General features: G+C 39.9%; 1 protein-coding gene and 1 non-coding gene across 2 annotated transcripts in view; both read left to right on the top strand.

Moving 5' to 3' along the window:
- The window catches only part of LOC108116648 (protein pellino), a 30,006-nt gene extending 14,619 nt beyond the window's left edge, over positions 1-15,387 (top strand). The window contains exons 2-9 of the mRNA XM_017228635.2: positions 9,716-9,808; positions 12,277-12,508; positions 12,841-13,032; positions 13,106-13,294; positions 13,352-13,450; positions 13,507-13,660; positions 13,728-13,905; positions 13,970-15,387. Coding sequence (XP_017084124.1) covers positions 9,716-9,808; positions 12,277-12,508; positions 12,841-13,032; positions 13,106-13,294; positions 13,352-13,450; positions 13,507-13,660; positions 13,728-13,905; positions 13,970-14,096 — 1,264 coding nt within the window. The 3' untranslated portion in view covers positions 14,097-15,387. The remainder of the gene's footprint in view (positions 1-9,715; positions 9,809-12,276; positions 12,509-12,840; positions 13,033-13,105; positions 13,295-13,351; positions 13,451-13,506; positions 13,661-13,727; positions 13,906-13,969) is intronic.
- Positions 15,388-16,032: 645 nt separating this feature from the next.
- LOC121530439 lies at positions 16,033-16,197 on the top strand. The gene has a single exon (XR_005993957.1). It is a non-coding gene; the product is annotated as a U1 spliceosomal RNA (small nuclear RNA).
- The last annotated feature ends 264 nt before the right edge of the window (positions 16,198-16,461 follow it).

Consider the following 16,461-nt stretch of genomic DNA (forward strand, 5'->3'; position numbering starts at 1 on the left):
GGCCATTTTATGGCTTCATTTCAATTTGGCATTAATTGGTGAATGTTCATTGTTGCTGTTGCGCCTGCATTTTCATAGTTTCGCCTGAGGCCGGCAATCAACAAGCAGCTGGCATCTCTCCTCCTCTCTTTCTCTTAATACACTGGGAGGAAAACTGTAAGAAATTATAAAGAATTTAGGCAAGCAGTTAAGCAAACACGAACGTTAGAAGATTTATAAATTCAAGTCTGGAACTGGTTGAGAATTATAGTGAAGTAAACACAAATTGGTGTAGGAAATGAAGAATTTCAATAACAACTTGCAAGTTTTTCTTTGAAAACAAACAAATTTGATTCTTTTAGTGTACTTTTCATCTGGTTATTTTCCTCAGGTGTAGTACCTTCCTTACCTTTCGCTGCTCCTGCCCACCATCCATACCATCTCCATCTCCCTCTCTTTCTCATGCTCCACTAAGCCTGCCGCCTGTGTCTGCGTTTTGGCCATGCAGATTGTTGCTGGCTGGAACATTTTCAATGCATAATCAACAACAAAAACAAAAACAACATCATTTCTGCTACGTGACGAATTACGTGCAAAATTGCTACCCAACAGCAACATCGACGGGCAGGCCAAGTGCTGCCCTTTGTGCAGCTGCTGTTGCTTTTGGTTTTGCTTGGCTGTTGCCATGACGTTTCACAGCTTTTTATTATATTTATTTTTATTTTTATTTTGATTTTTATTTTTTATTTCATTTTGCGATTCTGGTTGCGCTGACTCAAAGACTTTTTTCTAATGCGCAAAAACGTATTCTCTTTGAGCTCGCCAAAGTTTGGATCAGCACTTGGAGTGTCACGTACATCATGTCGAAAACTTTATTGATCTCAGCTGCTAGTTTTGTATGGTTAGGTATATCTGCTTTTTGTATCTCCTTTTTTTTGGTAACGCAGAACGCATAATTTTTGAATCAAATTGCGATTTTCGTGGCTGGCAGAAGAGGATCGTTGTGGCTACACCCCTTTGGTTTTCTGGCTGGTTGTGTTGCGCTTGCAGGTGAAATTGTGTGCAGCGTAACATATTATTAAATTGCCTTGATTATGGCCACAGAGCCATCGCTCGGAGCCTCGGACCTGGTTTGGGCCAAGAAAGAAATAGCCAATTTGAAACCGCCCGAGTATTTCCTGTCGTGTTTGCCGCTGCCGCTGCCACCGTTGTTCCTCTCCGCTGACCGGCAATTAAAGTGTGTAAACATGGCCGACTGAGCCTCGGCCCTGCCAGCCATCCAAAAGCGAACTAAATCGACTGTCAGAGTGTGGCAGCAGATATTTGATCATAAATCTTAGAGTGCTGCCAAAAATAGAGTAATTCTTTGAGGGGATCGCAAATGGAATCGCTTCCATTCGATTCGATTCGAGCCGATGGATGGATGCATGGCTGCCTGGGCTAGTTCAACGGCAGAACGATAAAGACCAAAAATAAACCCACCACACACATTCAGCAGACAACAAAGAAATCACCGGCTAAGAAGGGGCCCCAGAACTGGGGAGGAACTGCATTCGAAAGCAATAGGAAACTATTTTTAAAACACCGATTTAGAAATACTCTGGAAAGCGTCGGGAGTTCATAAGAGTTTGGTAATTAAAAGTGATTGATACCTTAAAGAGGATTAATGGGAAAGGAAATAGATTTATAAGCTGAAAGATCAATTTGTAAAAAGTTTTTTAAGTGAGTTTATAAACTCATTTAAGGTTGTAATAGAAACTCAGCTGTACTGCCCTCTTGCTATCACTAAAAAAGCATTCCATAATATAATCTTTTTATTAACAAACTCCATATGTTAGCATTTTCTATACATATATTAATAGAACTCTTTCATTGGCACCTTTTAAGGGATTACCTTATCGGAATTATCGTTGATTTGTAATGCCACAAAGTAAGGGTATTTGCCGCTCTAATGATTGATCTACGATTAGAGGTTCTTCAAATGCCCTCTGGAGTGGGTATTCGGGCTGAAGGCGAACCAAAGTAACCCATTTATATGGGTCAATAGACTGACGACGACGATCGATTGATAATGGCTTGTCAGATAATTGCTGCCACAGTTCTTTTTCCTTCACCAATTTTCTTGCAGTCAGTTTGTTTTTGGTTTTCCATCATAAATTTTCTATCGTCGCTTTGGGTTTCTTCACCTAATTTACAGAAAATAAGGCAAGCCTTCATATAGCTTTTATTTATGGTTATAAAATCTGCTTTAGTTTAAGTTATTTCCTTGCTTTTAGTGGCTGTGTTTATTATGTCATAACGATTTTAGTCACGCATCTGTGTCGACAATTTTCATAACTTTTCCTTTATTGTTTTGTTGAAGTTTTCCTTTTGCTTTGTTTCTGCTGCGTTTACTTTCGCACCTGCAATTTAACGCTTTAGTTTTTTTCTTCACTCTTTTTGTTACCCTCTTTTCATTTGGCCAAATTATGTCACTCGTTTTGTTTAAATGTTTATTTAAACAGCGCCAAAAAGTTTCAATTTCCGTTTGCTCATTAGGCCTGCTGTTGGCTTTTCGGCCCGCTTTTTTGGGATCAGTTCAGAGAGGCGAAGTGAGGTGCTGGAGGTGGGCCTACATAATTAAGTGCTTTCCTACCAACTACGGACCGCTAGAGGAACCGCCTACACGCAGCGCTAGAAAATAGCTTAATGCCCCATCAAACTAGCTGCGATTTCGCCTCGCATTTGGGCCTGCACATGCAAATACCCTGGCATATTGATAGCTAACAAGGTATATTGAACGTATGACCAACAAGGATGTCCAAAAAAAGTAGTAAAATAAAAGTTAAACCAAGTCATTAAATATTCATTAATTTTCCTTAACTTTGAAGAATCACTAGTGGTTAGGGTATCCTCTAGTCTTATAGTTTTGTAAGCACTTTTAACTTGTTTTCTCTTTGTGGTTGATTTATTCCTACCTTCTATTATTTTTTGGCTGCTAATGAGTTTAACAACCTGCGGCCATTTAAGACGAGAAATTTGAAAATGGTTGCTGGAAATGTACCGGGAATACCGAGCAATGGTTTAGTCACCGAAAAGTAGATGAATCAGCCTCTGAGATGTCAGGAAACTCATTGGTTTTTTTTATGAAAAACCCTTAAGAAGTAATAATTTATCATCACTTTAGGTTACTTACATTCGCTCACCCAAACAAAGATACTTTTTCGGCTGTAAATTGTGTCTTTCTTATCACTAGAAACTAGGCAATGTTATCGCAATGCATAGGCAACTTTTGAACCCATGACATCATGAAAACCAAGCTAAACTAGTAGATGATGAAATTATTATGGCACATGCAGTACTTCGAGCTCGCAGTTTTTGCTGACCATTCCCAGATCCATTTAGGGGGCAGAATAATTAAACGCCATCTACAGAGGAAGCTGCAAAGATCATGATGATGGGAGAATGGTTTCCATAGTTGAGCTGGCATATATCATTTCTATTGGACCTCCCATTCCGTAGTGTTTATTTCTTCTATCTTTAAGCCCGTCATTAGTTTCATAATCACGCAGACAGTCGTGCCCAGCTGAGCCCCAGCACTTGGCATTTGTTTATTAAAATTGCTGAAAGCAACGCGAGCGATGATGACGTTCGGTCGTTAAAGGCAAGAAATTAGCATATTCATGCTTTCATTAAGTTGACAAACTGCAGCTAATCATTTTTTTTTATGTTACTAGTGCATCTCAGCCAACTTTGAACCGGCAAAACAAAGCCCCAAAATCGGAGCAGACATCAGGGTAATGGGAAAACGACTGCAGAAATAGAAACACTCCTCTACGAATGAAAAGCGAAACTATTAGCACGGAAATGGCTTGTTTCTCCATCTGGGCTCCGCTTGGTTTTTGTTTTATATTGTTTTATTTTTAGCCAAAAAACAAAAAGCGGGGAGAAAAGAAGCACGAACTAAAAACGAAAACCGTCAGTTGGCCAAGGAAAATCCATAAACATAGGAACATAATGTAGGCAAAGCTTAAGGAAATCCAGCCACGCAATGATCAAAGTGTTCCGAAAATACTCTTCACAGCTAATGGAAGTTTGGGAACAATGGGAATTATGGGGTTTTCTATATAATATATAGATAAAATATAGATAATATCTATATATCTAAAGGAAAGATAAGATATTTATGGAGTAAGAAAGGGTGGCTAGTTTATAAATTATTTAAAAAAAAGTGTAAAATCTTTTAGGGATTATTTTTATATTCAAAAGAGTGTTGTTATTTTCATCAAACACACAGACTAAGCTTAATTTTAGATACGTAAAAAAGATAAAATATTTATTTAATTCCGCCTGGTTGACAAAAATTTCGCAAATATCCGAAATACCTCTCTCTGTTTAGAGAGTCTTTTGGAAAAAACGTGCTCAAGAGCAGCTCAGACGTTTGCTTGTGGCAAGTAAACTAAACACACCTTTCCCTCTCCCTCTCTCTCTCTCGCTTTGTTTGTTTGTTTAATTTTAGTCAGCTTGGTTTTGGTCGCCCCTCGGTGCTTGTGGAGTAGTGCAAATTTGTTTGCCAAAAAAGCAGCTGGGAAAGGCAAACCAAAAGCAAAAATATTGTTCGAGACGTGCCGCTGCATAGGCAAACAAAAAAGAGTTGAAAAAACATTGGCAAGATCAGGGAGCAGAGTGCCGGACACAAAAAGTATAACTCCCATTGTTCAGTTTAGACAAATGTTTTTTGTACAAATCTATAGCAGTGACATCGGACAAGCTTTAAATTTCTGCTGATTATGTAACAACAAGCCAAAAGAGAGTGAGAGAGACAAAGAAAGAGCCAGCTTTGTTGGCTGCTTAAAGAAAAGTTGTTAGGAAATTGACAGCCAGCGATTTGCATAAATGGAATTAGTGAGCCGCCGCTAACAAGGCTTAAAAAGCACAGCCTAGACCCACAAACTCTTTGACCCTGTCAGCCGGTGGCCATAATTTGTATCTTAAAGATACAAAACTCCGAGAGTTGTAAGCTAGAATGTGTTAGAATATCATCTGTGCTTGTTTGTATCTGTAAATATTCTGTTTTTAAATGAATTTGTATCTATGCCTGCATTAGTTTGTATCTCAAAGATAGGGTTGGGTGCCTGTCTAGCTAGTTTCTTGTATCATTCCCTGATAAACACCATGCTTAAGCTATATACACATTTCCATATAAACGCTTTTCTTGGCTTGCTCTTTTTTCATGCTCCGCAATTTCGATGTTCTCTTTTGGCCATTCTTTGTGCTTGAATTTCGCTGGCAAAACGAGTTTTTTTCGTGAATGTTTTTTGAAGTTGTCTCAATGAGAGTTTCATTCTTGAAATGCAAACAGCTGTGTGGTAGAGATACAGATACATAGATACAGCTACAAAGATACTGAGCCAAGCAGCACTCAGATACTCAGATACTCAGATACAGATACATGGAGCCATGTGAATGGGCATGGGAAGCATGCAAAGAGCCCGGTATTTCGCCCATCAGCTAACCCAAGCACAGACCGCAAATTTAACCATAAAATATGGTAACGAAACACCTGCTCTTACCGCTCTTACCTGCAAGAAAAAAAGTGTCGTCTGTCCGTCCGCCCGCCCTTCTCACCTGCGTCTGTGCACTGCCATTGTTTCCCCCTTCTTCTTGTTTATTGTTTAATCTGCCATTGCACTTTGCTGGTCTTTGCATTTTTATTCGGCATGACAGGCAGCGGCGGCGGCGAGGGGCGACTCTGCAGTTCGTATGAATATTCTATGCTTCAACCTGCTCAAATTTCAAATGCTGCGAAGGAAAACATGAACTATCATTCTCTCTTCTTGCTGAACTATTTGTATTTCTTCGCTGTTGCTGTCGCTGTTGTCGTCGCCGCCATGTAAATAAAAAACAGACTACAGACAGAGTCAGAGCCTCCATCTACACTCCACTGCTGTTGACAGGCAAACTCAAAGATTTATGAAAGTTATAAATATAGCGAACCACCAAAAGTAGTCTCCCGTTGCCATCGAAATCTGGAGCAAACGAAGAAGAAGCCACAGCAGATGCAGCTGCCATTTATGCTGGGAAGCAGCCATCCCAATTTTGATCGAAAACTTTGCCCGCAGAATGTTATTTTTAAAGTTTTCCCTATCGTTGTCGCATTGAGTTATGGCTTTTAGTACTTTTCTGGTTTACAACTACAGGGTACTACAAATGAGAGGAAGGCGGTGTAGTTGTATTATGGTAATGAAAGTTGCGGAAAAGCAATAAGTTACATCATGGAAGGTGACTCGTTGTTTGAGGTTTAAGTACATGATAAGCTTTTTCAGTGAGATCATTTTGAGTTAGTCTTTAAATTTACTTAAAAAAATACTATAAAATAAAAAAATAAAATACTATAAAGCTGCCCCCCAACTCTCTGTTTCCCTGCCAGTTGACCTTTCAACTCTTGGTTCCATTTCGCTTGTTGCTCTTCACACATTAGACCATGTCATCCGCAGACCCTCTGCCCGCTATAAACTCAATTAGAGGTGCAGTGAGACGCTAAAAGCCTTGCTAGACCTCATTTTGCGGGAGGCGGCGGCGGCGGCGGTTCATAGCCAGAGGTGGGCGAAGAGCTAATCAAATGAATGCAACGAATACGTGGGTTACTTTGGTGTAATAATCAAATTAATTTGCATAAGCTGCACGACCGACCCCGTGACATTAAACCGTTGCGGTTCGGTCTGGTCTGGTGGCACTTTTCAGTGTGCCTATTGGTCAGGTTAGGTTGGGTCAGGTTAGGTTGCCCTGATTCCAAAGCCCTACCCTTGATGGTTTGATGGCTGGAAGCAGGAGCCGCCTTCTGCTGCAGTTTTTAGCATGCGAACGATGTTTGCCCTTTGCGTTAGTTTGAAAATTTATTGTAATGCGATTGTGTTGGCCAACTATATAGCGGTCTGTGGTGTGGTGTGCTGTAGTGTGGGTCTCGTTCTGGGTCTGGGTCTGGTTGCATGCCAGGGCAGACCGGCGAAAATCGATGCTATGAGTGCACTGTCATGCAATGGGGAGGTAACTAGGTATAATGAAATACACTTTAACGCCCATTTCCCCACAAATACCATTGGCAGTTCTACACTGAGAATGAATAAGTGTAAGATATCAGAAAAGCATCTGTTAGATGTCCTTATAGCCTATAGATTTGTCTTTGATTGGTTGAATAAATGATTTTGAATGGTTAAAATGATAAATTTATACATCACTTGAGTGCCAAATTTCTCTAAGTGCAGCGAAAACCCAAACACACAGACACGAAAATTGATTTCCCTAAACAACAGCAAAAGTACAAAACCGAAGCCGGCACCACAGATACAAATGCAAACACCAATACCAGGGTCGCACCATCAAAGATACCGTATCTCATGGATGCCCCTTTTCAGTATCTGTGAGTAACTCCATGTGCTCGTGTATCTTTTTTGTGTATTTCTTTTTTTTTTTGTGAGCTTTTATATTTTTTTTGGTTGGTACTGCTGTTGTAATGTGCTTGGTTTAGTTTTGAAATTGAAATGTATGCAAATAGTGGCATGTTGCCTTTGAAAATCGATAAATTCTTTGATGGAGGAGGGGGGTAGAGAAGGCACAGCTGATTGCATGTGAAATAGTCACGGAAATAATGCGACATGCGGGGCTGTAAACCCTCAAAACTTGTATATCAAATAATCAAGATTTATGAGATTTGTTAATGAATTTCCCTCCAACGAGAACACTTTTGGGAATAGAAAATTCCAAAAATGGAAAATGTTTCAATTTAATATTAAGCAATGATGATGGCTCTTCTCTGGTGGGAATTCTGGTAACAAATTCTCAATGAAACTACACGCATATTGTGTAAATATTTACTTCGTTTCCAATTTCGATCACATCTCGATCTGCCTTTGTTTTCCCTCGAGTTTGTTTGTTAATTGAATTCAATTTGGACAGCAGTCAAATGACAAACTTTCATTGTTATTAATCATGCCAGGCTTAATCAATTTAACCCAGTTTACTCTGTGATGGGGAAGCTGGGTGGGTGGTCTTCTGGCTAGGGGGTAAATGGGTTCTAATTATAGTTCAGAATAAATACAAACTTTAGGATGACTAACTTAGGGTAACTGGAAGTTTTTTTTGACGATGAAACCTGTTGATTGCCTATCAATAAGATAGCCTAGCCTAGCCTAAGCTAGTTTCTATTTTAGGTTCTATTTTCATATTTAATAATGTTAAATACAAGTGTTAACTGCTTTTTGGGTTAAGGACAGTCTAAGGTGTTAAATAATGTAAAGATCTTGCTTAAATAACGAGGGAAATTTGTGTTAGCCAACAGCTTACTAAACTTTCCAGTTAAGTTAGCTTTATTTCCTCTTAACCAACTTTAAAGCTCTAAATTTTGATGATTCTCCAGTGTCCAAAGCTTATAGACAGGACAGACTGTACATCAAGCCAGATATGTCTGTACATATCTAAACAAAGTTGCAGCGCTAATTTGAAGCCAGCAAACAGAGAGTCAGACAGGGCGAGATAGGGAATGGGAGAAAGAGAGGGAGAGAGAGAGAGAGTGATGAGCATTTGCCATTTCACCTTGCACTCACTCGCAGCGAGAGTCTGGTGTGTTGTGCACACCCACAGGCCAACACCCCCCATGAAATTCTGTCTGCAATGCATAATTTGAAGAGCCACCCTCTGCCCCCCTTTTTGCGCCCATTCAGCCCACGCAAAAGGGGAGCAAGTTTAAATGCAACGAGCAAAAATCAATGCAACCCCAGAGAAGCCCCAACCCCACCAATCCCAACCCCTACACGGCACCTCCGACCGTAGAGTACATTAAAAAAAATCCATTTGCCATGTTTGTGAGTGGGCGTGGACCGGCGCCAAGCTGGTTTATTAGATTGCCGTAAATAAGTTTATGATGTTCCCCTCCGAAAATAAACTAAAATGCCAGCCAGCCAAACTTGTATTTAGTTTTAGATGTAATAAAACTAAACTAAAAACAGGGCCAAGCTAATGAGAAAATCGCTATTGGGCGCAATTTTCCACTAATTTGTGGATATAATTAACCCTCTAATTATGCGATTACCTACAAGTTGGCAATAGTGCGGCAGTAACTTGAGGCAGGATAGAAGGTGCCACATTCCTAAGACTTCCAAGGGAAAACTAATTACACTGGAATAAAACTTGGGCGAAGATTTCTTATTATTAGTAATAAGAGAAGAGAAATGAGGAGTTTGATATCTTCATGAAAGATTCTTACAGTTTATCTTGGCAATGGAAAACTCAAAGGAAATCCCATTGTTTTTCCCAGTGCATTGCAGCGGAGACAGAGCGGAGCCATTTCCTCATTTGAAATTCTAGAAAGCCAAGAAGTTGCAAAATATTATATATATATAATATATATATCTTACATATATATAGAAAGAAAAAGGGTGCCACTGAGATGTTGGAAATGAGCAATTTCTTTGGCATTTTCTTTGAAAATTGTTTTGCTTTAGTTTTCAGCTGCCTTTACCATTTTCCTTTATGTTGTTTTCTTCCCTTTTTCCTAACCATTGCTACTGCAGAAACTTTTCCTTTATTGTTTTCCTTTTCCTTGCATAACATAATGCCCGAGCAGTTGTAGCAGTTTCCAAGCTTTTGTGTGAATTACCAAAAAGAAAATAGAAATAAAAACCATAACCATGTGCATTCACATTTTCTGTTTTCCATTTCCATTAAATATGTAATATTCAATTGCATTTTTCACTTGCAGCACCGACGGCACTGAATCTCCCATACTGGCTGAAGACGGTGGCGATGGTCATGACAAACCGCGATTGCGCTACGGCGAACTAGTGATACTCGGGTAAGCCCAAAGCCATATTAACAACAATAGGTTAATACTTAAGGTAAAGTACTTTGTTTGGCCTAGAAGTACAGGCCTTACTTGCCACTTGTCAAGTGCTGAAATGGGCACTTCAAGTCCTAAAGTTCTTTGTTCTTTGATTTCAAGCATCTCGCCTGAGGAACTTTGGGCCTTAAACAAAAGGCTAAGTCAACAAAATACTGAATTCAATTAAGATAATTCGTATTTTTTACACAATTGCCATATGGTGGCAGAAATGACTTTCACTTTATTGATGTACTTGAAAGGTTTTTACAAACGAAACAAGAATGATAAGATAATTAAGTTAATTGGTGAAGGCTGGCCAAGGACTTTAAACAGATGTTACTGCTCTATACAAACTGATAATTATTGGTTCAATATCATTTCCTAATCCAATAATCTACCCATTATTAGCACGCTTAATCTGATGTAACATTTTGGAATTATGTCACTTTAATAGTTAAAAATCTAAGCGGATTACCTACTTTTAGATGCAAAGATCACAGAGTAAAGATAGACTTACCAGTTACAGAATCAGCTTAAAATCTATTATTCCTTCATCTTGGATTCATAAATTGAGATTCAGTGCACTTTTATGGGCTCTCCCAGGCAGAATCAAGCACACCTATTCCGGCCATAAACCCAATCAGTCAGCCTCACTCTCTGCCACTTACAGAAGTTTAAGTGCCAGCTCTGTAACCATTGAGCTAGCCGCATAAATTTGATCCACGCTGCGTGCCCCGCTGGCGGAGATTGATGATTCTGGCCAGCAGCTGAGACGGATGATTGTAAATCTTGATGGTCGCTGGACGCTTGACATTGTGCTGATTGGCAACGCTTTGCCGCCGCTGCTGCTCTGCCCTGACTCACAGCCCAAAAGTGCGACTCATATGGTCTCCAGACTTGAGTCATTAGCCCGAAAAGCGTTCCAAGTCGAAGTTGCAGTCTGGTTTTCTTTATGTCCCAGTTGTTGTTGCTGTTGTTGTTGTTCTTGGCATTTGTTATCTTAACACTTTTTAATTGCCCATAGGACAAAGGCTGGGCTTGTAAGAATTAAGGGAGCGGACACGACCCTATACGTTCGTCTCCATCAATTCACCATTTATCATGACGCGGGACCATGCTGGTCCCCCGAGCAACATGTGGTCACTCATTGAGGATTCCCCACTCCACAGCAGCTCCGGTCGAACTATGTGTGTGATATATGATAGACAACCGGACGATGATTGCTGGACAAGAGCCACCACAAACAGGGAAAGACGCCTGACTCGTACGAACACTTGAATTTGATGTCAGCAAATCTGAAACTCTTAATTGTTGTCATCAAAATGAGACATAACCAATTAACAAACTGCGAAAAAAAAACAATGCTGGCCAAAAGTGGGCATGAATAAAACCAAAAACATAAGCGGCCTCAACTCGAGTTACAAAACTAAAGGTCAACATGTCCCGAGGGTCCAAACGTGGCTGTAAACATGGATTGAATTTATGTTTTCCATTAGTTTTGACGGATATGAACCTTCGCTTCTCAGAATTTTACATCTCACACGCACGCCATGATCCATTTCAGAGGAAAACGTTTTCAAAAAGTTTCCGATTATTGTTTTTTATTACCAACGCGGGAGATTTTCCGGGATCGTGCTTGAGGAGTCTATCAATAAAATCACATAAAATATCATTGACATTTTATGTCTGATCATTAAGTGGAATAAAGGCATGTTTAGAGGAAAATAACAAAGATCAGAGGACTCAATTGAGTTCTTTTGGGTTTCAGAAACAGAGTTTTATAGCTCAATTTTTGAACATTTTATAATTAAAAGTCATAAATATAGTTTTGAGCTCTCAATTCAAGGAAGAGGAACATTAAAGACTTGCTTGTATACAAAGTTTATTGCCCGAACGTATTGCTTAATGTTCAAAGAACTTGTAGCGACATTTCTGGATTAATTGATCTTAAAAGATTCTTATAAAGCTTAGAAACCATATGTGAATTAAGTTGTGGATCCCAACATGTGTTTTTCTAACTTTACAAACTCAGAAAACACACTTTCTAGCCATAAACAGACAATCGACAGAAAGTCAATAAGAATTCCATTTGCCAGAACTAACATTCATGGGTAATTACATGGTTTATGGGCTAGCTAATGTAGCTAAAAGACTGAAATCAACCAGGGAAAACAAAAGCTAACCGGCAATTCTTTTGAGTTATTGGTGCCTATCTAGCTGTCTCTGTGGGAGAGACAGGGAAGTGCCCTGCTCTGCCCACTAATTGTGTAAACATATTTTGCCGACGCAGAACTTGACCCACAAAAAAACAACCCAAACGAATTGAGCAACACACTCATCCCGCATGCCTGAGTCTCTTATCAACTTGCCCCACATCTGTCACAGAAAAAAAAGTGTATTTCACACCAAATCGCTAACTGTGTCTCATCGTCTCATTGCAGCTACAATGGTTACTTGCCACAGGGTGATCGCGGTCGGCGACGCTCCAAGTTTGTGCTCCACAAGCGAACGGAGGCAAGCGGCGTCAAGCGGTCCAAGCATTATATCGTCCAATCGCCACAGACCTCGAAGGCCATTCTGGATGCCAATCAGCATTCAATCTCGTACACGCTCTCACGCAACCAGGCGGTCATTGTGGAGTACAAGGAGGACGCGGAAACGGATATGTTTCAGGTGAGGCACCCTTGCTAGACAATCCCCAAGAGCTTCGGTTTCACGGCCTGACTTTGATGAATGTTATTTGACTAATTAGTGCTGGCCAAGGGCCAGAAATAGTGCACTGGCCCAGAAGGTCAGAAGTCTTCGCTGTTGACTTTTGACTTTAGCCGACCAGACAGACAGCGACATTCAATATTTATATCGGCAGCGTGGCAACCAAATATCTCTTCCTCATTGGCCACAAGAGTAATGTCAATATTGCATGATTCGTCATTTATTTGCTCTGTGATAAATTACCTCTGCTCTCCTCTCCTCTGACTAATCATGATTGCTCTGCGTTTCGCCAGGTGGGACGCTCCTCGGAGTCCCCCATTGACTTTGTGGTGATGGACACGCTGCCCGGCGACAAGAAGGATGCCAAGGTGATGCAGAGCACAATTTCTCGGTTCGCCTGCCGCATTCTGGTCAACCGCTGTGAGCCTGCCAAGGCGAGAATATTCGCCGCCGGCTTCGATTCAAGCAGAAACATATTCCTTGGGGTAAGTAGCCAAAGTCCATTTGCTAATCTCCTGCTGATTCTAATGAGTTATGAACTTGACTTTGTGTGCACAGGAGAAGGCCACCAAGTGGCAGGACAATGTCGAAATCGATGGCCTGACCACCAATGGCGTGCTGATTATGCATCCCAAAGGATCATTCTGTGGCGGCAATGCCAAGTGCGGCCTCTGGCGCGAGTGTTCCGTGGGCGGTGATGTCTTCAGCCTGCGCGAATCGCGTTCGGCCCAGCAAAAGGGTCAACCGGTAAGTCCTAAGATTATTGATTCCGTAGCAGATGATGAAAATTCCTACCTTTCACAGATCTATGATGAATGCAACATCCTACAGGATGGCACACTTATTGATCTCTGCGGCGCAACCTTGCTCTGGCGTTCCGCCGAGGGCTTGCAACATTCGCCGGTGAGTATCTATTTCTACCTCCATGCGAGTAGACATTAACCTTTCATTAATTGCAGACCAAACACGATTTGGAGAAACTTATCGATGCCATTAATGCCGGTCGTCCACAGTGCCCGGTGGGCCTGAACACGCTGGTTATACCACGCAAAGTTAACATTGGGGATCAGGTGAACCAGCCTTACGTGTACTTAAACTGTGGCCATGTCCAGGGTAAGCATGAATGGAATTTTCTTAAGCTGATAGAAAAAGCTATAATGTTGGTCTATTTCCTTAACAGGCCATCATGATTGGGGTCAGGATGAGAACACTGGCGCCCGCCGCTGTCCCATGTGCCTGGAACTCGGACCGGTGGTCACCCTCTGCATGGGCTTGGAACCGGCCTTCTACGTGGACGTTGGTGCTCCGACGTACGCGTTCAATCCATGCGGACACATGGCGACTGAGAAAACTGTCAAGTGAGTAACTGAAGCTAGACAATGGCTAAGAAATGTATCTAATCTTTAATCTGGAATCTTTCAGATACTGGGCCAATGTGGAGATACCGCATGGTACCAACGGATTTCAGGCCGTCTGTCCATTCTGTGCGACGCCGTTGGACGGAGCGACTGGCTACATAAAGTTAATATTCCAGGATAATCTAGATTAAATATATATATATATAAATATAATGGATAAACAATTGTATTTACGTCTATATAGATACTGTAGTAATTGAAAGATGTCCAAGTTTGAAGCAGGCATTAAAACTAGGCTTTATTTATTATCTTTAATTAACATTTAAATGCAACCAGAAAGCGGAAACACTTTCTCAATACTGAATTAAATGAAACAAAAACAAACACAAAAGGAGAACAAACTTAATCAAAGTAAAGTTTTTGTATTTGTTGTGTCTCCGACTGGTAGGTTTTGCATTATTCGATTGCTACTATATATAATTGCTGCATTATGTTTAGCAAATCAATGCGATTAATTATGAAATTAACGAAGCCGCTCTCCCATTATACACCCCATTCACCCGATCAAAGTTGCATGTTAATGTTTCATGTTTTGATTTTTGATTTTCCCAACTGTATAATGTAAAAATGATTTGAATTAATAATGAAAGCAAATCGCAATGATCAGCAGCAGATTAACCATACGAACTTGCATAATTGTAAAAGTTGAGACCGAATGTAAATCGCAGATATATTTATATAGCAAGCCGCATAAATTGTGTATAATTGTGTAAAAACAAAAGCCACATTGAAATGTAATCGTTGAACCTAATTATTCGCAATCAAAGGCAACTACCCAACAGCATTGCCACATGGCGAGGGGCAACCAACCCATGGGCAGCAACAACAAACATTTACGTATTTCTCACCAAATCTAGAGCTTACATTTAGGACGATGGATGATGGATCGAAGGAGAAACCCTAACACAATTATAAACCAACAGTTTAACTTCAGCAAATGAAAAGAACATGGTAAAGCATTATTCTAAATAACAAATAATAATGAATAACGATAAACAAAAATGAAAAATGAAAAACAAAAACCGTATGAACAACATTGTACAGTTTCAAAACTCTGTCAACAAAATACATATAAATAAAGCGAATTCACGAAATTGAACGCATTAAGTATGATAGCAACATATGTCTAGATCTATATATAGGTTTAAATATATTTGCAGCGATCTATGTATGTTGATATTCATTTTCTGCCCAAATCGCATTATGCATTACTAAGTTAGTTAATCTTACACCTTATTATTATTATACATTACGATTATTTGTATTATTATTTTGTATGCATTAAACACGTTTGTGTGTTCATTTAATGTTGCGCCGCGGTGTGTTAACAAATCACAACATTGCAAAACAAAAACAAAACAACAAAATAGTTCATAATAAATACAAAATGTAAAATAAAAACTTTCTAGCAATACACATAAATGATTATTCGTGTCTTTAATTTTTAATTGCGGATTGTGGTATGCAAGTAATCACTTTCAATCGTTTTTTTTTTTTTTATCAAAATGGGGATTACTTTTGTGATTATTCATTTCATTTAGATGTGAAGCAGATTGTTCATCAGCCTTTCCTGGTAGTTGGAGTTTTGGCTGGTCCATATCCCTAGATTTGGAAGGTTGTAATGTTCTAAGATTGTTACTCGACTGTCCGGCTTAATGAAAAGTTTGAAAGAGGGGCTAAGTAACAGAGTTCTAACCAACTGAATTTATATTTGGAATTTGCTTATCGGAACTTTCCTTCACATCAGAACCTTATCTCTCTCTACTCTTAATCGAAAACAGTCAATACTTGGCTTTCAAAATCTTGGGATAAAAATACAAAACATTTAAACCAAAAAACAAACATACTTTTATTTATGGCTAATAACAAAGGCAAAACATTTGTTTACCATCCAAACGGTCTCAGCTGGCAACTGAAATGGTGGGCCTTATACTGTGTAGTGCGCATGCTAGTACATTTTGTGTGGCATACTTACAGGGTTGCTTTTGTTCGTCGCACGCTCACTGTAATTCCCAACTGTTTCTAGCCGTTCTGGCATGGAAACCCTGCTGCCGAGCAGAGCAAAGCATACTTACCTGGCGTAGAGGTTAACCGTGATCACGAAGGCGGTTCCTCCGGAGTGAGGCTTGGCCATTGCACCTCGGCTGAGTTGACCTCTGCGATTATTCCTAATGTGAATAACTCGTGCGTGTAATTTTTGGTAGCCGGGAATGGCGTTCGCGCCGTCCCGACATAAATAATAAATGTGAAAGTAGCTAAAAGTAAATTAGATTTATATAAAAAATCTGAGCTATATGTTGTATGTGAGTGTGTGTAGTCAACGACCAACGAGCGCTGTGAAAAACGTATTCCACTCCCCCTTGATTAAAATAAAACCAAATCATTTGTTTTCGGAAATTTATTTGTAGAATATTTGTTTTGGATCTTGTTTTTACACCCTTTGTTTTTTCTTCTTAAGAAGCATCTTAATATTGACATCAATCTTTCAATTCTCTA

This window comes from Drosophila eugracilis, unplaced genomic scaffold, assembly GCF_018153835.1.
Source record: "Drosophila eugracilis isolate 14026-0451.02 unplaced genomic scaffold, ASM1815383v1 contig_75, whole genome shotgun sequence".
Lineage (NCBI taxonomy): Eukaryota > Metazoa > Arthropoda > Insecta > Diptera > Drosophilidae > Drosophila > Drosophila eugracilis.